This window comes from Paroedura picta, chromosome 7 (assembly GCF_049243985.1).
Source record: "Paroedura picta isolate Pp20150507F chromosome 7, Ppicta_v3.0, whole genome shotgun sequence".
Lineage (NCBI taxonomy): Eukaryota > Metazoa > Chordata > Lepidosauria > Squamata > Gekkonidae > Paroedura > Paroedura picta.
Genome location: NC_135375.1, coordinates 63,169,468 through 63,196,836, shown reverse-complemented (window position 1 = coordinate 63,196,836; position 27,369 = coordinate 63,169,468). Strand labels below are relative to the sequence as shown.

The 27,369-nt window shown below is 43.6% G+C and overlaps 1 protein-coding gene across 2 annotated transcripts; it reads left to right on the top strand.

The window, feature by feature from the left end:
* Positions 1-277: 277 nt before the first annotated feature.
* Positions 278-27,121, top strand: HABP4 (hyaluronan binding protein 4). 2 transcript variants are annotated; one of them, XM_077344553.1, is made up of 8 exons: positions 278-728; positions 11,495-11,645; positions 13,614-13,769; positions 14,031-14,102; positions 20,479-20,562; positions 22,344-22,515; positions 25,083-25,259; positions 26,799-27,121. In XM_077344553.1, exons 1-8 carry the CDS (start codon positions 434-436, stop codon positions 26,853-26,855), a joined length of 1,164 nt encoding a protein of 387 aa, XP_077200668.1. In that variant the 5' UTR covers positions 278-433; the 3' UTR covers positions 26,856-27,121. The 2 variants fall into 2 exon arrangements, with proteins under 2 accessions (XP_077200668.1, XP_077200666.1); XM_077344551.1 differs by having other exon boundaries at positions 279-728; positions 25,083-25,265.
* The last annotated feature ends 248 nt before the right edge of the window (positions 27,122-27,369 follow it).

The window sequence follows — 27,369 nt, the reverse complement described above, 5'->3', positions numbered from 1 at the left end:
CGATCGAACTTTATTTTTAAAGAATCGGCTGTTGTCCATCGATATTTATCCTATCACTTGAGCTTCCCAGCAGAGGAACATGTGACGCCACAGACATTATACATCATTGGCCAGCGGCGTGGGAAAGTGTATGAGCGGAGGGAATCCCATAGTTTCATTGGTTGGCAGGGGCGAAACCAAGCGCCCGGATTGGTCGGTAGTTGTTAGCGTCGTCGGGTCTTATTATTGGGTATGGCTATTAGGGATGGAGACGTGATTGGTTACTTTTGCAGGCCTTAGGAGGGTAGTGCCGGTCTGTCGATTGGCCAGAGCAGTCGGACGGGGCGGGAGCGCGGCTATGGCGTGGTTGCTTGGGCCGCACTGAGCGGGGATTGCTTCTTTCTGTCGCATTCACGGAAGGGCGGCTCTCTGTGCTCCTGCCGCCGGCGCGGCGATGATGAAGGGCACGCTGGCCAGCCCCGTGGCCGCCACTATGCAGGAGACTTTCGGCTGCGCCGTCGCCAACCGCTTTCACCAGCTGCTGGACGACGAGTCCGACCCTTTCGACATCCTCCGCGAGGCTGAGAAGCGTAAACAGCAAACCAAGAAGCGCGAAGAAGCCGCGCTCTCAGCCTGCAAGAAGCCCGGGCCCGGCGGAGCTGCCGTCCCCGCTGTTGCTGCCAAAAGAGAATCGCAGAAGGAGCGCAAGGGCTCCCCGTTCCCGCAGCTCGAGAGCCCGCCCGCCCTCGGTACGAGCAGCATGGCGGGAAGCGGCTAAAGCATGTGGGTTGGGGGAGCGCAGAATGAATGAAGGAGGGAGGGAGGGACCGAGGAGCGTTTCCTCAGAAGGAGGGGCTTCTTACTCCCTAGAAAGCCTCGCGGGCCTCACGCCAGAATCGGGTGGAGAGTGTTGCCCCTTAAGCCTGGGAGGTGCCCCCCTGCGCCCCCTCTTGCGCCTGGGGCAGGAAGGCCGGTCAGTTGGCCAGAGCTCTCCTTCGAGGAGACTCGCGTCGGTGGGCGCTGTCAGTTCCTGCACGCTGCTCACTCGGGCCCTGACTGCGCACAGGCTTTTAAAAAGTGTTCCCACGTCTATCCCGGGCTAGGCGGGCTAGCTTTAATCTGCCTTAGGAAAGCAGCTGGGGAGCGGGCACGAGCGTTGAATTCGGATCGCGATCGCTCGGTGCTTGAGCGTGGAGGCGGCTGGTTTCAGCGCTCCCTCCGCGTTAGTGCTGTCGGCTGCAGAGCTGCCCTGCATGAGACTGCAGCGGGCGGGCGGGCGCAACGCTTCCGTGCAAATGGAGGAAGACGGGTAAGGGACCCACCCGCGCGCGCCTCAGAGGTCGAGCGTGGGGCGAGGCTGGCCGTGGCTTGGGTAAAGGCGAGCAATTGTGTCGTGTGGTGAGAAGTTTCTCGTCAGCCGCTGCCCCCGGGGCCTGGTGGGCTGATAGCGACGCTGAATGTTGAACTGCATATTGCCTTCGCTTTGGTCTGAAAGGACTGGCTCCAAGAGGGAGTCGGTGCTTCTGCTTAGTCCCCACCCACTGTGTCTACAGTGGCAAGAAACTTTTTCACCTAGCTGTTAAAACATGCTAGGCTGAAGAGCTTGAAATGGGTTGGGATGCACGTATTCAAGCATGTCTAGGCAGACAGATTCAAGTGGGTACAAGAAAGCTTACACTTTGAATAAAACTGAGCTGGCCTTAAAGAGGCCATTGGACTCAAACTTAAAGAGTAAGCGTTCCCTTTTCCACCTCTTGTACTCTCACATACCCGTGCGGACCACACTGATTGTCCCTGTGAAGTGATGACTTCCATTTGTATAAAACCTGGCAGTAAGGAAGTGATTGTCAAATTATGTTCAAGGACAAGAGAGGTTACTTTATAAAATTAAACCACTGTGTAGGTGTGCTCTTGAGTGAAAGGCCGGATGCTGTGCCCATTCTGCCTTTCTTTCTGATAGTAGGAACAGTGACATCAAGGTGTAAAGTGTACACTGAAATTTCCTGACAAAACTGACAGCCATGGGAGAATGCCAACAATAACCACCAGTTTTGCTGTACTTTTCAGACCTGGTGGGTTTGGGCAAAAGGGAACACAGGATGCCAACAGATTAAACAGGCACTTTTGCAAGTGTATGGAAGTTGGCCTTTTATATTTTTCTGATGATTACTTCCTGCAATAAGTCTGAGTGATATGCTTCCAACATTTTGTAATAGCTATCAGTAATAAGACATATGTGAACACAAACCACAAGCAAACTTTGGGGAAACTGCCATGATTTGAAAACTTGGGCAAGACTGTTGCTATGAATAGGAACACTGTTTAGGAGATCACTGCAGAGTAAGTATGATTTGAAATTAATTGGTGATTTGGTATGCAAAGCTTTGCTGAATGTGCTTGTAAAGATAGAGTGTGTTCTGCTGCTGCTAGCTGTCTAGTATGGAGTGTTCTTTTTCCTGATGTTTCAGTTTAACATATATTTTGACCTAATGCACTTGTCCAAATTCATCATGCCAAGTACCATGTCCATGTAGAAATGTGGACTAACCATGGAGACTTTGGCTGCTGCTGTTTGGCAGCAATTGCCATGAAATAGGAACACATTTTAAGTTGCATGGTAATATTAATTGTTTTTGATTTGATAGCTATGGTAATTTGTCGCACCTGTGTTCCCAAGACAGTTGGGACATATATATTGAATGCTGTGAACTGCTCAGAGTCGCCAATTCTGAAAGGGGTGGTATAGAAATCCAATTAAAAATAAATATAAGACAAATTTTAAATATGTGAACTGTTTAAGGAGTCCTTATCACTCTAATTTATGTGGTGGTCTTATGGAGAACAAGCTGGAAAGAATGAACAAGCACAGACTCCTTTTCAAAGAGATCTAAATGTGAGGGCTTTTTTCATTTCAGGGGTGGGAAACATGTTTTGGGGGTACTGGAGATCTGTGCAGTACTTAAAAGATCTCAGATATATTAATATCATTATCTAAAATTAAACATAAAAATGTACTTATTGTTCTATTCCAGGAAATACAGTAAGTTTGGTTTTTTAAATACTAGTTAGATATAGTGTTTTGATAGTTAGATATAGTGTTGAGAAATACTAAAGCTTTCTAATATAATGTGATGGATGGATAGAGTTCTTTCTATTAGGCACCAGTCTCCTGTAGTCCTGTTTGATGTGTGGGCAGAACAGCTAACAACCAATCCAGAATCCATGGATGGGCGAGGAAGCGAGATAAAAAGTTATTATGTTACACTGTCAGCTCAGTTTATTTATGTATTATTGGATTTCTGTACCAGCCTATTCCCATAGGGCTTAGTGTCTGAGCTTTCAGAAAGAGAGAAAGAGAGACTAGAGGGATGCTGACTCAATCTGCCTTGAGTGTAAGCAGGCCAAACCAATTAATGTGTGGAGATAGTGCTAAGGGGAGAGAATCTGTATTGGGAAACTGTAAGTCTCAAAGGTTTGCTGTCTGTAGGAGAGCAGGATAATATAGTAAATACTTTGGGAAGAGGCTGTGGCTATCTTAAGGCCCAGTTTCTGAGGCAAACTACTGAAATACTTGACTTTTCTCAAAGGAGTTCACGTTTATACATTTGAGAATCCTGAGGTTGAAGGAGGCCAGTATTCATCTCAAGTATAGAAATGTGGTTGTTAACTGTTCTATGCACCAATCAGTTAACATCTGAAATACTATGAGTCAGGAGTCCCCCACCTTTTTGAGCCTGTGGACATGTTTGGAATTCTGACCTATGGTGGGCGCAGCCACAAAATGGCTGCTGCAAGAGGCAGAGCCACACACATAGTAGAAACCTGTGTGCAAGAGAGAAGAGGGACAATTTTTCAAAGTACACTGTGAAAGAAAATAAAATGACACTCTGTTGGCAGCTGCCACTGAAACTGTCATTTGAATCTGCCCAGCCAATGAAAAACCTGATTGGGTAAGAGGCCTGTCTGGCCCACCAACTTTCCAAAAACACTTGATGGATACCAGGGAAGGTGTTGGCGAGCTGCATGTTAGTTGACTCATGCTGTAAGTGAACTTTTCTAGGAAAAGCTGGGTGTCACCTGCAACAAGTTTTAAGCCTCCTTATGGAATCTTATTTCACCTATCTCTAGTAGTGGATAAAAGCTTTTTAAAAATCTTGTTTTCTTAGAACTTTATTTTGAGCTTAAAAACAGTCTCATCACCATATAACCCATAGTATTGAGAAATATACAAAAATTTGCAGCACTTGTTTGCCTGAGATGACACAGCACATGCAAAAGTTGCTCTTTCAAACTCTGCCCAACTCCAAAACAAAATGTTGATGTTTTTATCTCCCTTTACAGATGTTATACTAACTGTCAATATTAACCATATGAAACCCATGCCATTTTTTCTGCCCATTAAATTGCTACCATCAAGGTTACCTTAAATCAGACCAGTCATTTCTGGCTATGAGCCTTCATATTTGTCTGAATGTATAAATCCAGTTCTCTGAATTTGTATCAATTTAAAGGGGAAGAGAAGCATGTTTTCTCTTGTTAGGTAAAGGTATCCCCTGTGCAAGCACCCTTTGGGGTGACGCCCTCCAGCGTTTTCATGGCAGACTCAATACGGGGTGGTTTGCCAGTGCCTTCCCCAGTCATTACCGTTTACCCCCTGGGTACTCGTTTACCAAGCTGGGTACTCATTTTACCGATCTCGGAAGGATGGAAGGCTGAGTCAACTTTGAGCCGGCTGCTGGGATTGAACTCCCAGCCTCATGGGCAGAGCTTTTAGACCAGTGGTCCCTTTTGAGGCTGGGGACCGGCAGGGCAGCTGGCCGCCTGCGCATGCCGGGCCGCATATGCGCCATGCGTGGCCAAAACTGCACATGTGCGAAAGTGCCGAGCATGCGCGATTTCGGCCGCATGTGGTGCATGTGCGCATGCCCGACCGCGCATGCCTGATGCGCGCGCTGCCCTGATTCCCTCCCACAGTAAGAAGCTTCCCGGGCCGCAAGCTTGCGGCCTGGGAAGTTTTTTACTGTGGGGGGGCGGGGAGAGGGAGCCGCGGCCCGGCGCCATGGCCTTCGTGGCCCGGCACTGGGCCGCGGACCGTGGGTTGGGGACCACTGTTTTAGACAACATTTCTGCTGCCTTACCACTCTGCACCACAAGAGGCTCTTTTTTCTCTTGTTAGCATGGTCCAATAGGTATATTTTCAGAGTAATATTCCAACCGCCTGCTGCAGGATTAATTTGAAGTAGCCAAACTTATTTGGGACTTGTGTAGGTCTGCACTAAGGTACTGCAAGTTTCTCACTGAATTTCTTAGGCCATCAAGCTTACTTTGTTCAACAATCACAATAAAACTGTGAGCTAACCAGTGATGTGTTTGGATTGTGTTGAGCAACTTGAATAGCTGTGGAACAAGTTATGGCTGCACGATCAGTTGGAAGTCAGGTTTAGATCCACACCACCCCAGCTGGCCTCAGCAAAATGACTGCACCATGAAGTTGGGAAAAGGGGTGAGTGGGAGACAGCTCCTTTATTCTTTTCTCCACAGCCCAAGTCAACAGCTGGGGGCGGAGATGAAATCTGCTGGGCTTCTGATTCCACCACACACACACACACACACACACACACACACACACACACCGTTTTCAGGGAGAAGCAGCAAAGTTTCCACGATGGTATATCAGAAGAAACTGACTTTTAGTTGATCCCCCCACTCCTCCAAAAAACAAAACAAAAACACAAGCACACATCCCTTTGCTGGGTACAGAGCAGAATTTCTCAGCAAGAGATCAGATGCCAACTAGTAGTTGATCCCGTTTCATCTGAAAGTCAGCTGCTGTTGGCTGAAAATATTCTGTTCCAGCAGATACTCAAGAGCAGTTTGTGAATAGGCATTGATTTAATTAGCTGCCTCATCACCAATGATGTACAGGAAGTGAACTGAACTGGCAAGTGTTCAAGCATTGCTAGTCTGTAGTACATAGAAATTATAAGACAGTCTACAGTATTACGTGGTTATGTAATTACTAGAATTGAGGGAGTAAGGGACAGCTAAAACAGCCAACAGCCTTGTGTGCCTCATTCCAGAGGGATAGCTAAGCCATGCCTGCTTTTTCCAAAAGCAAAATGGCCTTTCTAATGAAATGGGGCATATTTTATCTGATGTGCTCTTAGTTGGGAAATTTAATAAACTCATGGAAATAGACAGATTTTGAACAATGAGTTAGAAAGGCCACTGCAAGAGGTACTCTGTGATGGTCCACATTGCAAGCTTGTGCTGGATTTCGGTCTTGCTTGTGTAAACATGGCGAAGGAAATTGCCTTTTTCTTTGGACTGTTGGCTATAAATGGAAATGTCCTGTGGCTACAAAAGATACTTTAGATTTTAGTGTTTTTAGTCTCTTTTGTAACATACATAGATGTTAACTTCTTTGTCACTGTTTTGGTTGGATTTACCTTTTTATAAATGTAGTGTGATTTTTGTGCAGGAAAGAGAGAGTGCTGAATACCGTTTGAGAAGTGGTACAGGTTTTTTACTGTCTTGAAGAAAGGGGAATAGGTACCCCAAGCTGTAACCTGTTGCCTAAATCTACTTGTTTGTTCAGTATACTTATGGCAATTGGTGTCATTGCATTCCAGATGGCATAACTATGCATCCTACATAGGGAATTTTAGCATCCGATAAAATATCTGCTTGGGCCTTCCAAAACCTTACAGAATTGCTTCCACTTTTCAGAATGTTGCTTTTTTAAAGAAGAAACTTCACTGTCCTTGAGCATAGCTAGCATTTTGTCACCATCTTCTCTGAGCTGAAAGTTTCCAAGGTGCTCTTGGGTGTAGCAGTGAGAACATGTTAGACTAGCCTACTACCTTTGGAAAATGTTCATTGTTTCTGAGTAGCGGTGAGTGGAAGTATTGCTGATTAGGTAGTGTTTGCAGTTTTTAAATTCCTGTTGGCAGCATCTGACTACAATTAAAGTTTATTTGGTGGTCGTTTTTAGAATATTGAAATGTGAATTGTACATTTGTCATTTGGGTCATTGTGATGTTTGGGAACATCTTGGCTTATGATGTTATAAAAGATGTTTAGTGATGGCTGCTTTCAAAGTGTGATTGTGAGAAATGTCAAAATAAATGGTTTTACTAAATGTTTTTAAATTGAAAAATTATTCTTCCCTTTTAGTTAATGAGGGAGAGAGTACAAAATTTTCAGCAGTCTTGAGATGGATACAGCATTTGCAGACAGATGACAAAGGCAAACCAGGTCCATACTACCCAGATCACATTGCTTTAGGCATTTGTGTCATTCTGTTATTGTCAACTATATCATCTTTGGTTCATTCACTTGTTTGTCCTCCAATATGTAGTTACCATTATGAGTCTCCAGTGCCCCTTCTACAGTTTGCATTGGGCTAACTGGCCAGTCCCTATGCAAACAATTAAAGGAGCACAAATCTGACATTTAAAAACCATAGCTTTCAGAAATCAGTATTTGAATCTTCCAGGATATTCTGCAGATTATCTAAATATTATCCTAGATAAAAACTTCAAAGGGAAAATACAGTGTGAAATTGCTGAATTTGGTTTTCCTTTGCCACATGAAGAACAGGAAACCCCCATATTTATGGGGAATATCCACCCAATGCTGTGCTTATTCTCAACATAGTGTCCCAGGATTTTTCCCTTCTGGCCAGATCAGAACAATGTTGAACTAGTTCAAAGAGATTCTTTGTAGTGATTGTGGAGAGTGTCTTCTTTCTTTCTTTCTTTCTTTCTTTCTTTCTTTCTTTCTTTCTTTCTTTCTTTCTTTCTTTCTTTCTTTCTTTCTTTCTTTCTTTCTTTCTTTCTTTCTTCCTTCCTTCCTTCCTTCCTTCCTTCCTTCCTTCCTTCCTTCCTTCCTTCCTTCCTTCCTTCCTTTCTTCCTTTCTTCCTTCCTTCCTTCCTTCCTACCTACCTACCTACCTACCTACCTACCTACGCTTGACAATTTTATTGAGGCCCGGCGGGAGGGTAGTCTTTTGCCAAGGGATGTCGCCGCCGCCGCTGCCTAAACCCCTGCTCCACTTGCTTTCCTGCCAGCGCCCCTGACTTCCCATCACCCACTGGGGGGCGCAGCCAGCAGCAGCTGCACAGTGCCCTGCCGAGGGGGAGCCCCAGCCATGGCGGCCGCTAGAGAGCACCAAAGGTGAGCCGGCGGCAGAGTGGCAGGGCATCCCCCGAGGCAGCAGCCGGGGAGGAGAACGAGGAGGAGCCACAGCCCGGTACCGACTGACTCACAGACTGGTCCCGCTCCCCGGACTGGGGGTTGGGGACCACTGCTTTAAAGGGCTTTATTTTCCATTACCCTGCCAAACTGTGCTGTATCACTGTAGCATAATGAGGCTGGGAAAGAGGGGAGAGGGAGCTCCAGGGCCCTAGGGCACCTGAGTGTGACCACCATTGTGCCAACAACAGTGAGTGGAGCAATCAACATTTGGAACACTGTGACTAAATTAATTTTTATGTAGTTAATTATTAATTAAATTATTAGGATCATGTTTTAGACTAGCCTCTTTGTCACAACATTCTTTCTCCTATCTTTAGTATAACATATTTACTTGCAAGGAAGATGACCTCCCGTGATGATAATAAAAATTAATGTTATTTTTATTTGGCTGCAGGTTGAAACCTCTTAATGTGTACCTGAAAAAATTGCTAGTATTGCACTTGAGTAGGTATTATAAAGCCTATTAAGATATACTCCTTGTATCTGATGAAGTGAGCTCTGACTTGAAACAGCATATGCTGGAATAAATTACGTTCTCAGGATACCACCCAACTCTTGTTTTAAAAGCTGCTACAGATGAATATGGCTGGCTACCCATCTGTATTACAGATATTGACATAGCGCCATTTAGCTCAGTTAGAGCTCCTTCCCTGTGAGTTACCATTGGCAGGGATTCATTCTGAGTTTAGTTCTGGATTTATATAAACAAGCTGTTTTATACTCATCCTCAGCAGCCAGTCTGCTTTGAATGGCAATGGCTCTATAAGGGAAAATGGGTTGTATTTATTTTGTTTGCATCTTACTTCAATTAATGTGTTTCTTCAAAGAAGTTAGAAGTAAAAATACATACAATTTTTTTAGTATTTATATTTTAATTACGGGCCACCTCCTCATTCTCTTGAATTCTCTTACTTAGAGAGTCCTGTATAGTCAGTGTAAAAGCTTCAGCTTTGCCCTTCTGCCATGTTATTTAGATGTACACCACGAAAAATTATTTAGATGAACAAGCTCTGGATAGAAGGTAAGCTGGTGCTGTTGCACCTAATGATCCTGTTGTTGGCTTGAGTAGTTATGGGGACACTTGGGTTTCTTTTCAGGGCACTTGAGTTTATTATCAGTCCAGGTACCTTTATCCTATCCAGGCCAGACAGTGATAGATGTCCTCCTGCATACAAGACACTGAGTTCACATTTAGATAAAAGCTATTGAAATATTGATTACATTTCTTGAAGGTGTCCTTTTCATGCGTCAGTTTATATCACTGCATAAGCTAGAAGATACTAATGAGCCATCATTATGAAAAACATTTGATCCTACTGTTTTATCAGGTTGTTACCATTTCTGTCTCCATGAGGTATTCTGTCTACCTGTCTTTTTCACTCATGTTGGTAATGTCCCATAATTTCTACAAGTATGGAAATGGAGAGCAACAAATATCCAAGTGAGGAAGCATGTTTGTACAACCTGGACGGAGTGTGCCTAGCATTTGGGTACGATCCTGGATGCCTCCCTCTCCATGGTGACACAGGTCACGAGAGTAGTGCGACAGGCTTTCTACCATCTATGCCAAGCCAAGCTACTAGGACCCTACTTGGCACCAGAGCACCTAGCCACAGTGATCCATGCGACAGTCACCTCCAGACTTGATTTCTGCAACTCACTCTATGCAGGCCTACCTTTATACTTGATCCAGAAACTACAACTGGTGCCAAATGCTGCTGCCAGGATTCTCATTAATACACCTTGGAGATCTTATATCTTGCCGGTACTCCCAACAACTCAGCTGGCTCCCAATTGAATTCCAGATCAGGCTTAAGGTTTTGGTTCTCACCTTTAAGGCCATACACGGTCTGGACCCAGTGTACTTGAGAGACCATCTCTTTGCCTACACCGCCAAAAGAGCACTACGCTCTGCCAACACCAACCGGCTAGTGATCCCTGGCCCCAAAGAAGCACGTCAGTCCTCAACAAGGGCCAGAGCTTTCTTTGCTTGGCCTCCACCTGGTGGAAAATGCTCCCTGAGGAGATCAGGGCCCTGCCTGAACTCCCACAATTTTGCAGGGCCTGCAAAAGGAAGCTCCTCCACTAGGCATTTGCTTGAGTCCGACTGACCCAATAACATCTGTTGCCTCCCCCTCGTCAGACACCCCCTCCATGTCCTGAAGCCGCCTTACCTCCCTGGAGGATGTCGTTGTATTTGAGTTGTCGTTCTACTTGAAGCCTCTGTTATTAGAAAAGGAGGTTGAGAGGGGACATGATAGCCCTCTTTAAGTATTTGAAAGGTTGTCATTTGGAGGAGGGCAGGATGCTGTTCCCATTGGCTGCAGAGGAAAGGAACCCAGTAATGGGTTTAAACTACAAGTACAATGATATAGGCTAGATAACAGGGAAAAAAATCACAGTCAGAGTAGTTCAGCAGTGGAATAGGCTGCCTAAGGAGGTGGTGAGCTCCCCCTCACTGGCAGTCTTCAAGCAAAGGTTGGATACACACTTTTCTTGGATGCTTTAGGATGCTTTGGGCTGATCCTGCGTTGAGCAGGGGGTTGAACCAGACGGCCTGTATTCTATTTTATTGTTAACTAGTAATATAGCCTGCTGTATGAGGAATACAGCGGGCGCTAGGAACTTACAGTGAGTGTCCCCCGGCGGCGTTCCTCTGGGTCGGCGCTAGGAACTTACAGTGAGTGTCCCCCGGCGGTGTTCCTCTGGGTCGGCGGCTCTTTGAGGGGGCGCCTTACGCGGCGAGAGGCACTTCGCACCTCTCGCCATGTCAGGCTGCCGGGCAGGGAGCCCCTGGCAGCCGCGCTTCGCGCGACTGTCGGGGGGCTCCCTGGGGCGGCGTGCTGATACGGTGAGAGGCGCGAAGCGCCTCTCGCCGCATCAGGCCGGGAGCAATTGCGAGCCGCACTGCGCGCAGCTCACAGTTGCTGGGGCTTTTAATCAGAGGGACCAATTGGCAGGTCCCTCCGATTGTCTGTCCAGAGGAAGGGTCCAATCCGAGTCCAATTCCTCATCACGGACTCATCCTGCCCCAGAACCCCTTAGTGATTTAGATATGTTTAGATATGTTATTTATGACAGTGTCATGCATTCAGACTGTTCTATGTATTACCCCTGCAATGTTTTCTATGAATTGCCCTGAGCAGTATGGGAGGGTGGTATAAAAATCAAATAAATAAATATTGTAATAATTTATCCTTTTACTTTAGTATCGTTTTTGCTACTCTTTTAAACAAATAGTTTTGCATTACTACAGGTCAAAAGCGAGCTCCGAAAAGGGGAGAACAGCAGGGATGGAGTGATAATAGAGGTACTGAGATAAAGCAAGATAAAGCAGAATGGAGACCTTCTTTCAGCAAATACCGTCCTCATGAAATGGAAAGGCAAGCAGAATTCACGCTAGACAGGCAAGTGTTGCTGAAGACATATGACTTTTTTCTTTTGAAGTTCCTTTTGAACCTTTATTGAAGATTTCAAAACAGTGTAACTGGAGAGAGAAGAAAAGGTACAAAAAGGCTTCCAAACTTGTCAACAACAAATATATGTCAAATTGCTTATTAGTTACACTATGATTATATACAAGAAATGGAGCCCCTCATTTCTATAAGCTCACCCTCCCTCCCCGTAGTCCTCAAAACCTTATATCAGTTCATTTCACATTTTACAAGCTACAGTAGACAGCTTCCAAAGTTGGTCAGCAAAGTCATGAACTCTTTGTGTCCCTTCTTTGTTTAGTTAGGGATCCTCAGTGCTTGTGACAAGATTATAGATGCCTTGTCCCTTTCATGCATCAGATTTATTTGGATCCCTGTGGCTTATTAATGTGAATGTGTCTGATGGCGCATCAACTCTTAGGAAAAGCCATCAGTTGAATTTCTGCTTTAATAGTAATTTGGAGCTGAGATTAGTATCCAGAACTTTTTTTTTGGGGGGGGGGAATGATTTTTAGTGCTGTTTAGTACTACCAGTGTTTTTTAGTACTGTTTTAATTTTGATTTGATTAAAGGCAAGGTGTATGATGAAAGGGAAAATATTGAAAATAGTTGAGAACAGTTAATGTTGGGCATTTTAGGAGCGGAAATACCTCTGAAGAAGTACTCTTGGGGTCGAAATACTATGGATAAAGGGGAATGTGATAATTGTAAGGATGATATTTTATTAAGTTACAACATTCAGTATTTTAAGATACCATATTCTATAAACCATAAATAATGTATAAATAATAGTAGAAAGTAGGAAATAAATTGTGTGCTACATGGAATATGTAATAACAATTGTGATAGTTCTTTTAGATAAGGAAGAGTATTGTTAATGTTTTATATAGAAAAAGTGATGTTAATGTTTTATATACTGAATTAATTTTTATGTTTAAAAGATGAGAAAGCTTAGGTATGTGCAATTTGATGCAGGCCAAAATGTTCAGTATTAAGTTTATATGTAGTTTGGAATTCAGATACATATATGATGAAGGTAGTATTCTAAAGTGGGGAAAAACAGTGGAAATAGGAGAGAGCAGTTAATGTTTGGGATGTATTTTAGGAGCAGAAATATTTTTGGATAAATTACTTTTGGGGTAAATATTTTGGGCAAAAGGAGATGCATTAATTATACTACTGCATTTATTATTACACTATACTTTATAAAATAATAGATCATTTGAAATTTGTAGAAAGCATACAATTATTTTTTATATGTCATTTGGAGCATGTAATGATAGGGGTGTTGATTTTTCTAGATGGATAAAAGTATTGATGTTTTACATATTATTGGGAGTTTATTTGTTCAAAGATAAGAAAACTTAGGTATCTGAAATTTGATGCAGGGCAAAAATACAGAAAAATAAGTTTATGTGAGAATTTAAAGATTGGCAGTCTAATATTTCTTATTTAGGTGTATGATATATGATGAAAGGTAAAAATATCCTATGTCAAGATCATGAGAATTTAAAGATCTGTTAATTTTTAATTTTTTTTCTTTTTCAGAATGTATTAGATAAAAGGAAAAAAATCCCCATTCCCTTGTTAAGTTATATAAACTAATTTTGGAAATGAAGTAATATTAAATAGATGTAGAGGGAAATATAACATTTATAATGCATGTTTCATTTATCACTTTGTACTTTATTTTTTTAAGTAAAAAAACTTTGGTTCTTCTTTAGAGAAGATTTCAAAAATTAAACACATTTCACTTTTGCTGTTGCAGATAGCAGTATCTGAATTAAGCCTGCTGTTCATTGTACTAATACAAACTTCTCAGGGAAAGCTTACAATGAAGGACTATGTAAATTGTCAAGCCTGGTGTTGCAAGTCTAGTGCATTTCTATCAGGTTGCTATTTAAGATAAATTAGACCAAGCTAAAGAATATTATCCTTTAGACCAATAGACCGGCTTGATCGGGAAAGACCAATGAGAGGGCGTGGGGGAGGACGAACTGGAATGCGAGGCAGAGGTGGTGGAATGAACAGGACTTTCAATGGCTTTGACCAGAGAGGGAAACGGGAATTTGAACGACAGAGCGGGAGTGATAAAACGTAAGTGCTTTTATCTGTGCTCATGATGTGGTATTTTAGAAGAATTTGATTTTTTGGACACATTTGTTAGCTGCCTTTTTCCTGTGTGGAACTCAAGGCAGCTTACTCTATCAATAAAAAATATAAACACAAAATAAACTACTGTTATTTTGATAAGCCAGTAGGGTTAAAGCATCCATAGAACTTGCATTCACATAGCTGCTCTACGTAACTAGGTAGTTCCAAGGACAAGAGTGCTAAAGATCCTGTTTTTGTCTCTAGAGGAATCCGACCAGAAGACAAAAAAGGTGGAGGTGGTGCTCGCAACTGGGGGGCAGTGAAAGATGATCTGAGGTATAATAATTTTGTTTTATTGGATGTTATAATCATTTTGAGTTAAATTACATGCTTCATCTATTTAGTTCTTCATTGTTGAGTTGATTTCTTACCCTTTAGCTTGCTGTTGCCTTGTTATGTATCATTGGTATGGTCAACAAGTTCACCACAGAAAGGATGGTGGCTTTAGACTAGTCAAGTTGTTTTAATGGTTGCCTGTTCCTACCAGTTGGGTTTAATTATCAAAATATATTTTTGGTCTATATAGATGTCTCTCTAGTACTTTACCAAGGTCTGATAAAACGATATGATTATCTTGAAAATGTTAAATTAAAGGAAGTATATCAATTTGGGTTCCTTTTGACTTGGTTTTTCAGGTTTATAGACAATAGCTTCTGTACGCTTTATACAGGTTTAAGCTTTTATGGAAGTCAGCATCTAACAAAGGATTTGTATAGACAGATGTAGGTCTACTTCTGCTATAGGTTTAAGTGGAAGTCCCTGATGTTGAAGTGGTAGAATGCATTCTTTGCATGAATAAAATTTCAGGGTCAGTCCCAGCATCACCAGTTTTGTTTTTGTTTTTTTAAATCTCAGTATTCTTGGAAAGATCTCTGCCGAAGAATTAGGAGAGCTCCTATCTGTTGCGGGTCAAGACTGGACAAAATAATCCAGTAGCTTGTGTTATAGCAAGATCACTACTAAACCAGAGGTCAAACCTTTCCTTCTAATCATGACCATTGGGCAGAAAATATGCAATAGGAAGTTACATAACGTCAGAGTCATGGAAGAGAAAGAAAGTGGACAGAGTTGTCAGGCCTGTGGAAGAAGACTCTATACCAGTGGCCCGCACCCTTTTCCCGGTTGTGGACCGCTAGGAGGGGTGGGGGAAAAAGCAGCCTGGGGCGCCGCACATGCACAGTGGCCCCGTGCAAACGCGCATGCACTGCAAAACTGCATGTGTGCATGTGTGAAACAGCTGCACGTGCATGCTTGCGTCTCCAGCAGGCGCAAATGTGCATGCACGGTAGCTCTGCGCATGCACGTTTTTGGCTGCCACGCCTCCTTCCCCCCTCCCGCAGCGAGAAACTCGCAGGCCGCGAGCTAATCGGCCACTTCAGCGGCCGATTTGCCCGCAGCCTGGCAAGCTTCTCGTTGCAGGGGGGGCGGGGAGAGGGAAGCGTGGCCCACACAGCCTGCTGCTGAGGCTTTTGCGGCACACGGCCCGGGGGTTGATGACCCCCGCTCTACACAACTGAATGACCCCGCCTCACCATCTTGCTGCTTTTGCAAGCGTTTATGCAAAAGTCATAACACCTTTTATTTCTATGAATGGCACTAGAAGTGCGGGCCTTCTAAAATATAGTGAAGATGGCAGCTCTGTTGGTCTAGCAAATTAGGACCCAAAAGTATGTTGAACTGAGAGCCCAAGTGATAACTAATAAGGAGCAGTGAAAACATTATGAATGATCACAATCACTGAGGAAGTTTGAGAAAATGGCGGTACTTTCCAGCCTCTGTTATGGTGCCCCCTATACTGTGCACCAGTACGGTGGTCCCGATGGGCCCAAATTGGGACAAGCCTCGGCTGGGGCATCCTCATAATCTGTGCTCACCCCCTACTGCAGTGGGCCAGCTGTACACTCAGGGAGGCTTCTCCCACCCGGGGGATTGAGCGCTGCTGCCTTCAGTGCTTCTCCCTGTGGCGGCAGGTATGGTGGGCCCAGGTGATTCTTTCTTTCTCCCAGAATGGCTCCCCCTGACTGCACTCTCGATTTCACGGGGACTGCACCCTCCCCCAGAGGAGGAGGAAGACTCAGATGAAGAGGACATGGACTTGGCCTTGCTAGCCTGCCAGTCAGTATATGGGGAGGCTTCCTCTGCCTCCCCCTTCCATTGATGTACTTTCTGAAAAATATGAAGTTGAACTGCCTGGAGCATAAGAGCAGCCGCAGGACATGTCTAAAAGTCTTTTTCATGTGGAACATTTCCAGCGGATACTGAGCAAGGTTTTGGCCCCAATAAAATACCCAGTCCTGCCAGAACCATCAGAGGATCTGGAGCTCCCAGAAGGAGTTGATTTATATGAATGGTTTTTCAAGGACCCTCCTCAGCTGCAGTGCGTATGAGCAGGCAATGTTGGCAGAGTGGGTGACCCCAGGGAGTGGCTCAGCTCTGACGTCACTGAATAAGAAAGCCTACTGCCTGCCATCGAAAACTTTGGAAGATCTTAAAGTTCCTCTGGTTGATGCACCAGTGGCAGCTCTCCATTCAGGCGTGGTTCTCTCCAAGGATGGCATGGACAGATGTAATAGGACTGCACTCATGATCTGATCGGGTGCTGTGATTTCCAATTTTGCATGGGCAATTGTCATCTGGGCAGATGATCTAAAACCGCTGGAGGCGGCTAGCCGTGAACAGAAGTCAGCTCACTTCAAGATTAAGAGGGCAGCCAAATTCATTGCAGATGCTGGTCAGGACACAATACAATTTGGTAGAGGACAAGTTGCTAACATTATCAACTGGCGGAATGTCTGGCAAAAACATTGGAAAGTGGATTCCTCCTTGAAGACTAGCCATGGAAAAGTTTTCTGGGTGTTTACTTTTTGGTGAGGCTAATCTGGAGAAGGTCCTTGTGGAAACGAAGGACAAGAAAAAAGCCATCCCTTTAACATCCACTACTAGGACAGGGGATTCAAAGATGAGATCTCACTCCTTTAGTCCATATGGATCCTTCATTTCTAAGCCATCCAGGGGCTACAGAACACAACCCAAGTTCAGAACTAGAGCCCGACAATGACAACAGCAGTCCTTCTGTCACGACAGGAAGGCCTTGGCTAAGAAGCCCTCCACCAGACTCCCAGGTCGGGGGTTGGCTGCAGTATTTCCGGGAGAACTGGGCAGCTACCACCTCCGACAGTTGGGTTCTCTCAATTATAGCAGAGGGATACCGGATCAAGTTCCCCAGTCTACCCCCCAACAGATTCATTCCATCCCCAGTACAGGCTATGGCTGACAGGAGGATGGTCCTGGAACAAGCCATCCAGCATCTCTCAGACATAGGGGTGATAGAACGAATACCAGAGGACCAATGCTACCAGGGTGTGTACTCCATCCTTTTTGTAGTCCCCAAAAATTCAGGAGGCTGGAGGCCAATTTTAAATCTGAAGGACTTATACCTGTGGGTCAAGCAGCGCAAGGTCCAGATGGAATTCCTTCACCATATCCTTACCACACTACAGCAGGGAGACATGATGACATCTCTAGACCTTATGGAGGCATATCTGCACGTGCATTATCCACCCAGCATCCCGCAAGTATTTGCGTTTTTTTCCCCATGGGCACCACTACCAATACAAGACTTTACCATTTGGCCTCTCGGGTGCACTGTAATTCTTTACCAAAATCATAGTGGCCTTGGTGGCACATTTACAAGAGGAGGGAATCCACATATATCCATACCTCGACAATCTCCTGCTTCGATTGCCAGATCACCCTACAACAGAGAGAGTGGCAGCACACACCATTTTGTTCCTGGAGAGCCACAATTTCCCCAAGAGTCAATTGACACCGTTAACAGACTTAATTAATCTGGGAGCCAGAATAGACACTCTCCAAGCCACGGTATTCCTGCCCCTCGAGAAGGAGAATTGCCGCTCTGATTTGAACCTTATCGAAGGTCAAATCAGCACCACTAATGAATCTGGCGGCAGTTCAGGGCCTTTTGATCTCCACAATCGACATGCTTCCCTGGGGACTTTTTCATTCTCTACTGTTATAGTGGTCGCTCCTCCTACACCAGGGATTGCACAAAAGGCGTGAAAGATGGTACCCTTGCCAGAGGAGCTCAAGACCCAGCTCCAATGGTGGCTTCATACCAGCAACTTTAGCCAAGGCACATCCTTCCTTCTTCAGCCTCAAGTGGTGGTCACCACAGATGCCAGCCAAAGGGGCTGGGGAACACACTGAGGACCAGTGTGTGCAGGGACACTGGACCCTCACAGAGGTGAGTCACAGCATCAACTGGTTGGAGCTATGGGCAGTCCGCAAAACTCTACAGGCCTTTCATCAACAGCTCCAGAACCGCAATGTCCTTGTGAGGGCCAACAATATGTCCACAGAAGCACACATCAACTGCCAGGGCAGGACGAGGTCAGGGACTCTGTTCAACAAGGTGACAAGGTTACTTTGATGGGTGGAAACTCATCTTGCTGGACTCAGGGCCAAGCATCTCAAAGGAGTTGCCAACATCCAGGCCAACTGGCTAAGCAAGCAGGACCTGAATCCAGTGCAGTCTAAATCAGGAGGAGTTTCTTCTCCTGGTGGATCGTTTTGGTCTTCCACAGATTAATCTGATGGCATCGGCACAAAATCGAAAGGTTCCCTGCTTTCTGTTCAGGTTCCCCAACAGTCTGGTGATGGGTGTGGACGCCATGACACATGACTGGCTGCTGGGCCTGCTCTACGTGTTTCCCTCCATTCTGATCAGGATCAGGGTGGAGCGTGCAGATGTGGTACTAGTGGCTCCCTTCTGGGCTTGTCACCACTGGCTTTCAGACCTCATGTCCCTAGCAATCGAGGAACTATGGCATCTATCCCACAGACCCGACATTCTTCTTCAGAGACCAGTGATTCATCCGGACCCAGCCTGGTTCCACCTGACGGCTTCGAGATTGAAAGGCAAGATTTAGAGAGACGGGGGTTCTCCAAAGAAATCATCAATGTCATGTTGCAATCTTGACGGCCGGTCACAACACACATTTACAACCACACCTGGCAGGTCTTCAGACGGTGGGCAGCCTCCTCAGGGGTTGACCCTCTGGGGCCAACAGAATCGGACATCATTCAATCCCTGTTTCAAGCCTGGAAGAAATGTCTGGTATACAACACGTTAAAGCAACAAGTTGCTGCCCTCAACGCGGTACTGTGTCACAGATGAGGGAGCTTGAGTTCAAGCAAATACATCAAACAATTCCTCAAGGATCTGACACAGATCGTGCCTCCAGTTTGGCACCAATTTCCCCAATGGAAGCTATCTGAAGGCACTGACTCAGACACGGTTTGAACCCCTTAAGACTACAGAATTCCACTTCCTGAATTGGAAAGTTTCCTTCCTAGTGGCTATAACATCTGCATGCCGGATTTCGAAAATAGCAGCTCTCTCCTCCAGGGAGAAATATTGTTCCTTTTGCAAACATTTTGTGACTCTCTTCTCAGATCCTTCCTTCATTCCCAAGGTAAACTCAGCATTCCATTGAACTCAGGGGATCTTCCTGCCTTCATTTTACCCTAAGCCAGGAAACCAGAAGGAAAAGGAGTGGCACAACTTAGATGTCTGAATGGCCCTGTAGATCTACTTGAAACGGATAGCAGCCATACGTCTTTCGGAGTCCTTATTTGTCTCCCACAGCCTTCAGGCATTGGGGAAAGCAGTTTCCAAATCCACTTATAAATGCATAGCTGAAGCAATGCATTTATAAGACTTATGAGGTCCTAGGCCTCCAGACCCTGCCAGCTGTGACAGCACATTCTTAAGAGGGCAGCGGCAACAACAGTGGCATTCACCACCAGGGCGCCGGTGGAAGAGATCTGCAGAGCAGTGACCTGGTCCTCCTCCTTGACTTTTGTAAAACATTATAAGACGGACCAAGCCAACTCAGAGGCAGCAGGCTTTGGCAGGAGAGTCATCCAATACATCACACTCTGAGAGGGTGAGGGGATGTATATTTTTGCTTTCTGCCCTAAGCTTGGGCATGGCTAACCAGCCACTGAAGTAGAATGAAACATTGTTCTCACCTGAAGGTTTCTTCTCTTCAGTGGGGTGAAGTCATCCACTTCCCACCCATGTAATGCAAAAAATAAAGGACCAGACAAGGTTCACACAGGTACTCCACACAACCGACCGGCGAAGGTTAAGAACAATAACACCAAAGCCAGTGGAGGCTACCCGACATCTGGAATCAGCGGTAGTAACTGATTTCATACGTTGACACTACCCATGATATGAATACAGAATCTAGAATTGGACAGGCAATGCGGGTGATTCAGCGAGGAGCTTGAGAACACTGGAGAGGCCAGACCTTGGTCACCAGATAAGGCCAACAGATTTATTTGGATTTGAATAGTCCTACATGAGGAAGTGGAGGTGAGACCTAACTAGCCTTGGATGACTTTGCCCCAGAGAAGAAACCTTCAGGTGAGAACAATGTTTCATTCTGTGATTTTTTAAAATTGGGTATTTGTTTTTATGCTGTTTCTGTCATATTACAACAGATTGCTCTTTGAGCCACTTTCATAAGAGACAAAGTTGCAGAAGTACAATATTCAGAACTTTAATGAAGTGTAACCTTCCATTTAAATGGCTCTTACTAGATGGGTTAAATGTCTCTTGCAGTGAGATGGAACAGACTGCTCCTATGGAAGAAACTACAGAACCAGAAGAGCACCCAGGAGCCCCAGAGGGAGAATCTCCAACCAAGTATGAGCTAAGCTTGAATATCCTGATTTTGCTGATGGTCTGTTATGGAATTGATGCCTCCATTCTGCTGAGAAATGTTTGAAGCTGTCTCCCTCTTTAGATGCTCCTTTTGTTGGAGGAAAGCTCCTTGGAAGATCTACAGCAATGTGTCCTTTGTGTTGAGAAATTTTATCTTATTATCTACCAGTTACCAAAACAGTCTTAAGACTGCATTTGCACACCAAATAATGCACTTTCAGTCCACTTGGCAAAATCTGCTTGCAAACAATTATTATTTCATATAGCAAAATCAAGTTGCAAAGTACTTCAAAAGTGGATTATAAGGGCATTATTCAGCATATATGAAAGTGCCCAAATCATTGGAGAGGACTTGATTCTTTTGAACAGTGGTAGCAGTGTTATGGATTCTCAGCAGCATTACAAGATGTGTTTTAACAAACAGCCTGAGAGGATAATGTAACTGCAACATTCTAAGCCAGGCCTGCCTAGCGTGTGACCCACCAAGCTGCATCCTGTCCTGCAACAAAGCACATCTGTCAGGTGTACCATTGTTTTATGCAGTTTTAGGCAGATGACAAACTGTGACTTACAGAACAGCTGACAGATCACTGTACATACCTAGTTGGGCCTTACTCAGCTAGATGTTTAGAGGCATTAGTATTTCACAGGGTCCTAATTGCTTACCTGACCTAAATACTGTTCTTCACTGGTCTATAAAAGATGGTATTGCTTCTTGAAAGTACATATGGTTTCATAAACATGATATGTTGCCAGGCTTGTGTCCCTTCAATAACTGTTTAAAGGTCTTTAACTAACTTTAAATGTACAATGAACGTAACTTTAAAATTTTGTTAAAAGCATTTTAGTCTAACCAAAATGCGCTATTTCCACTGTATAACATGCATTAAGTCAAATCTGGAATACTTTCATCAAGATCATTTTAATCTTCCTTCTCTCCTCAATTTTTACCTCTTAGCAAGCCTGTGAGGTAGGTTAGGCTTCAAGAGTATGAGTGTCTCTGAGGTCACGCTGTCAGTCACAGAGCATTTAAATTTGGATGGTCCTCTGCTGAAGTCTTCACATCCTGATCACTACACCACATTGGTCAAATAGCAATATTTACGCTTACCCTTCTGCCTTGAATTGTTCTTTACGATGCACCACTGTGTGAAATTATATACATTCACGGTAGGGCACTAGTGATACTGAGGAAGAATTTACTAAGTTTTTCTAGGACACACTTTTCTCTATGGCATATCTGTAAATTTTCACAAAACGAACCAGCCTTCTCTAGTGTGGATTTATTGTAATGAGTTACTTCTTCCCTCTTGCTGCTAGCTTAAGAGGTTCGCATTCCAGCTGATAATGGAGCAATAATTTCCTTGAACAATGAGAGCCCCAGGAGGAGTGCTTTTTCCCCTGTATTCAAAATTGCTGTTTAATGTCATTTGACAAGAGTACTTCTGCAGCTAGCTAATTCCATTGTATAGTTGGCAGTTGAATTACTGCTCCATTCATAATATGGCCATGTTATCCACAGTCCACACTTACTCAGGTAACTTTATGCATCTATTCAGAGAACGTATGCACCTTTTGTATAATTATGCATGGCAGGCATCTTTTTTCAGTGGGGGAGGTATTGAGGGTTTGTTTCTTTTGGGTTTCAGTTGTAATGTGTTAATTTTGACTCTAAGAATATTTAAAAAGTACGTGTCAAGCTTGTAAATAGCTGGTTGTTTGCAGAGACATAATGGTTTTAACTTAACAATTGTATACTTTAGAGTTACTGAAGGGGAACCTGTGGAAGAAGTAGTTCAAGAAATGACATTGGATGAATGGAAGAATCTCCAGGAACAAAACCGACCCAAGCCTGAATTCAACATCCGGAAGCCTGAAACCCCTGTTCCTTCCAAAGCTGTGGTGATTCACAAATCAAAATACAGAGATGATGATGTAAGCATTCAGTGTTCAACCCAATGCTAAAATGTATTGTTTATGTTACTGAATCCATCGCTAAAGAATAATCTGAAATAGGAAAATTGAACCTTTCAGTTTCCAGGCTGTGTTTTGATGTAGAGCAGCCAGGCTACTGTTTAAGTTTTGAAATTTGATTTTAATGAACAAATAGAAGCATCTTCTCTGTTTTTCTTTGGTTTGCTGCAGTTATTGAACATCAGTGATTCAACTGGTTGTGTTTCTTACAGCCACTCATTCTGATTCTTGTTCAGATTTCGAAAGCCAATTTGGTAATTCAGTTTCCCCCCTAGAATGGATTGGCTGGGTCAAACCTGGTATTGTGGTCTTTCATAATTACAATTTTAAAAATTATTTACTTATTACTGAATTTATACATTGATTTCCAGTGTTGCTCAGGGTGGATAAAAACATTATAAAACAACATACAATAAGTTAAAATATTATTAAACCAACTAAATGCCCCCAATTAAAATACTCAGAAAAGGGTTTTTGGCATCAGGAACAGGTCATGTCACTGTTTGCTGTAGTCGTGTGTGAGTTTAAAGCAACTTTGATGTACATGTTAACTTATGTGTTGATAGCTGCTATGGTTTGCTTAAGACCCTAAAACAGGGGTAGTCAAACCCTGCCAGGGGCTCATGGGAATTGTAGTCCTTGGACATCTGGAGGGCCGCAGTTTGACAACCCCTGCCCTAAAAGTATGCTCCTCTGTGTCTCATGGAGTTCACAGTTGCCATCAACCAAAAGAGCCACTTTTACTTCCAACCTTGGCATGAGTCCCTCTACCCCAGGGAAACCTGCTGCTTATCCTTCCTTCTGCAGCAGCTGTTTCAACTTGGGAACTGCCTGCCAAACACCAGCCCTGTTAGGCAAGGGTCTTGCCCATTTCCCTGAAAAACTGGGGAATGGTGCTCAGAAGAGTCACAAGGGGCAGGCATGTCAAAGCCTCTGGGGCTCCCTTGCAGTGTCCCTGTTCAAATAGATGAGTGTATCTGTTAGCTATTGCCTGCTCTGGTCAGCCACTGGAGGAGTGGCTTAAATAAATCATCTTTGAATAATATTCCCCATCCTTCAAGATAGGCAAGATGTGATCCTCCTGTGTTCCACTTCTCTCTGATGAGCACATAAACAAGGCTTCCCAAGGAGGTTGAGATTTCCTAGTGAGGGGCAGTGTATAAATTGAACAAATGAATAAATCACTGCCCTAGCATCCTTGCCATGTAGTTTTCTTTTTATGTCAGACATTATGACCTTGGCTCTCCATACCATGTGAGCGTTTTTTGCCCTAATTATACTTCAAGAAAGATAAGCAAGACAAATACATTTAGATCACTTTGAATTTATTAAAACTACTTTGTTAAGGACTCACTACTACTACTACTATTCTACTGTTTAAAGACATTGTATTGAAAATGGGAAAACCATCTAGACACGGTTTTCCTGGTGGAAATGATAATAAAGAGATAACAGAAACTCTTATTTCTAATATTTGCTTAAGCCATTGGATAGATTCTTTTTCTCTTGTTTGTGTTATTGGGATTGTCCACTTTCTTCTTGCAGCAATTTAGTCTTTGCAGCATATAATTCTAGTTGTTTTTATATAAAAATGAGTCCAGTGGCACCTTTGAGACCAACAAAGATTTATTCAAGGCGTGAGCCTTCGTGTGCATGCACTCTTCCTCAGACATTGGAACAGGGATCATAAGAGTACAGCTATAAGGCGAAAGTAAATTAGTAGCAAATTAGTAGACAGCATCAAAACATCCTAAATATGCAGTATTATGATCCCTGTTGGTTTTCAAGATGCCATTGGACTCAGACCAACATGGCTATCTACTTGAATGTATTTTTTTGCCTAGGTTGTTAAATATAAATCTTGCTCTCATAAGTATGTAATGTTTCTGAAACAAACTGGCTCTGAATAAAAATGTCTCACTTCACTGACACAGCTGTAGTGAGGAATGAGCAAGAGGAGGAGGCATAATAAGGATAAACTTGTCAAACATGCTTAAGTCTCTCCCTTTAAACAGGAGCTTAAGCTCCTAAGAGCCAAACAACAAACTCAGCAACCCAGGTAAGCTGCAGGACCTTGATTTAAGCTGTTTTTTTAATCTTGTGCTTGAAGGGCTGTTTTATTGTGAAGTCTTGGAGCATAGGCCTGTGACAAGGAAGAGGCATTAATAAAAACAGGCTTTTAATTTTTTAACATTTAACAGCTGGTCCTAGTACTCCAGCATGGTGTAGTGGCTACTGCTTTTGCAAAGGAGGAACATCTGGTGAATAAAACTTTGAAGGCAGATCAATACCTCACAGAGGAGGCACTTCAGTGAGCCTGATGCATTTGTAAGATGCTTAGCTAGTGCTTAGCACACATCAGAGAACAACTTCTCCAGCACTGGCAAGTCAACAAAAAGCTGTTAAACGTTCAGAAAATGATCCCTGTCATTTCCCACTGCCTTTGCACAGCTTATTTTTGAATGACTTCAATGTTTCTTGAAGTGAACAGAATGTTCAAATGGTGTGTTTAATGAATTCCTTTCTAGGTGCTCAAGGAGGATTTTGAGGATGACTCCCATTTTTTCCGAAAAGCAGCCAATGACATCACTTCTCAGCTGGACATTAATTTTGGGAACTTGCCCCGACCTGGGCGTGGAGCCAGAGGAGCGCGAGGAGGTCGAGGCCGTGTCCGCAGAGTAGAAGACTTGGGGTCCAGGCCAGAAGTAATGGTATCACTACTTATTACTGCCATGCCAAATGCTGCTCTGTTCTGTCCTCTATTTTAAGTCAGCTGGGAGCCAGGCTTAGGACACCTACCATGGTCAGAAACATCTGAATCAGACTGAAGTAAACACTTGCTAAAGTTGTGTGTCACCCCCCCCCCCCCCCCCCGGCAACACATGCTGGTTTTTTAGTCCGAACCCCAGTTAGCTATCTGCTGACCTCCGAGGAGTTGTAGGATATCTAGTAATCAAAATGTTTGGCTGTTAGCAAAAATACAGTGGCTGGTAGTAAGCAGTGAAGCAGTCTGCATTGAAACTTTTAGCAGCAAGCTAGGATACAGTGTTTCAAACTTATGTGTGCATGACTTCTTGGATTAGGAGGAAATCATTCTATTCAGGCTCTTCCATTTGTAGGGAAATGAGCTGTTGGGTAAAGAAGCTGAATATGGACTAATTGTGTGTATTAGTCAGTTTGTATCTTATCTCAGAGGAAGCACAGGATGATATACACATATTTTCCATCTTTTATTTCTCACAACTTCAGAGAATGACTGACCCAGCGGTACACTCAGGACTGAATGGGGTGACTGTGAGCTTGGTTCCAATTGCACAATCACCTTACATTACAATATAGCCGCTATGAATTTTCAGGCTTCACTCAAACCTGTGATTTAAAAAAAAATCTTAAATGCAAATGAGCTGCCTGTACAGAAGAAAACTTGACATACTTAACAGGTCTGCTAAAGCTGTATTTCTTTAGTAGAGACACCCTGCAGTAGAGTTTCAGAGGATCTGCAGTAAAGCTGTTAGGTGTGAGCCCAGGAGCTTTTTAGAAGCCAAAATGCTTAGGGCAGAAAATTAGCATCTGTAAGTGAGAGAAGAATCCCTTGTCTGTCTTCAGCCCAGGGAGGAGATCCTTTGTGCTGAACCTGTGAATGAACTCATTCAACAGTCTCATCTTATAAATGTACAATAATTTTTGCAGCAAAGCTCAAACTAGATATATTTATTTTATTGAAATATATTTTTATCCTGTCTTTCTTCATGGCTGTTTGGGGGAGAATCCATATATAATTTGCAGGTCTGTCTGTTCTATAAAATAGTGGGTAGGTAAGCTCTTCCATTTTTAAACAGACTCAATGTACCAATGAATGCAGTGAAGCCCTTTCTTTTCCTTCCCCCTCATTTTGCCACACTCTGCTGTGAAACATTTTTCTCTCATCTGGCTTCAATGCCAGAAAACTAGGATGAGAGAAAAATGCATGAAATGATGGAGTCTAACTAGGTATGGTGGTACAAGATTGCCCTCTCCCCCCACTTAGTTTTCTCTTTTATTTTCATATATAAAAAATAGGTGGGCACATGTGAGTAATTCACATAGCTACTTTCATGTATATGTATAGTTTTGCTCCAGGGTTTCAGTTGCAGGGCCAAAGTAGAAATGGTGGTTGGACAGGGCAATTTTGTGTATACCACAGTACCTCTCTACACAAGTATGACTAGCAAATCTATTCTAATGCACAATATTTCTCTTCCTAGATGCATATCTCTGCTCCAAACCCAGATGACCCTGATGATTTTCCTGCTTTAGCTTGAAAGACCTGAGTATAACACCTCAGAAGTAGCTGCAAAGACATGAACCAGTTTTATCTTGCAGTGGGAAAGAATCATCCAAGTCTATAGAGAAAAATGACTTTTGTGTGAATTTTGCACTTCTATTGTGTTAAGGGCCTAGACACACCCAGTTGGGGGAGCTGAAAGGCAAAAGTCCATCACCACTGTTTTGGATTAGCGATGTGAAGGCTTGTGATATCATACATGAGGAATTTGAAATAAAGGTTTGAGATGATGGTGTCAAACAAGTACACTTTTTCTGGAGTATCACAATTTAAAGCTTACAAAATGGCCGGGTGTGGGAAACTGGAAGAGATCAAAAAAGCATAGATACTGGGCCCTTTTTCTTAAGTAAGTGAACTGTAACTTTTTATGGTTAAGGAATTGGGAAATTAAAATACGCAAACCCTGATAATCAGTTGGTGTTTAAAGTGCTGATTTGACATTTCCTTTATTTGTTCTATGGCATTGGAGGTTTCAGATTTTGTAAATGAGC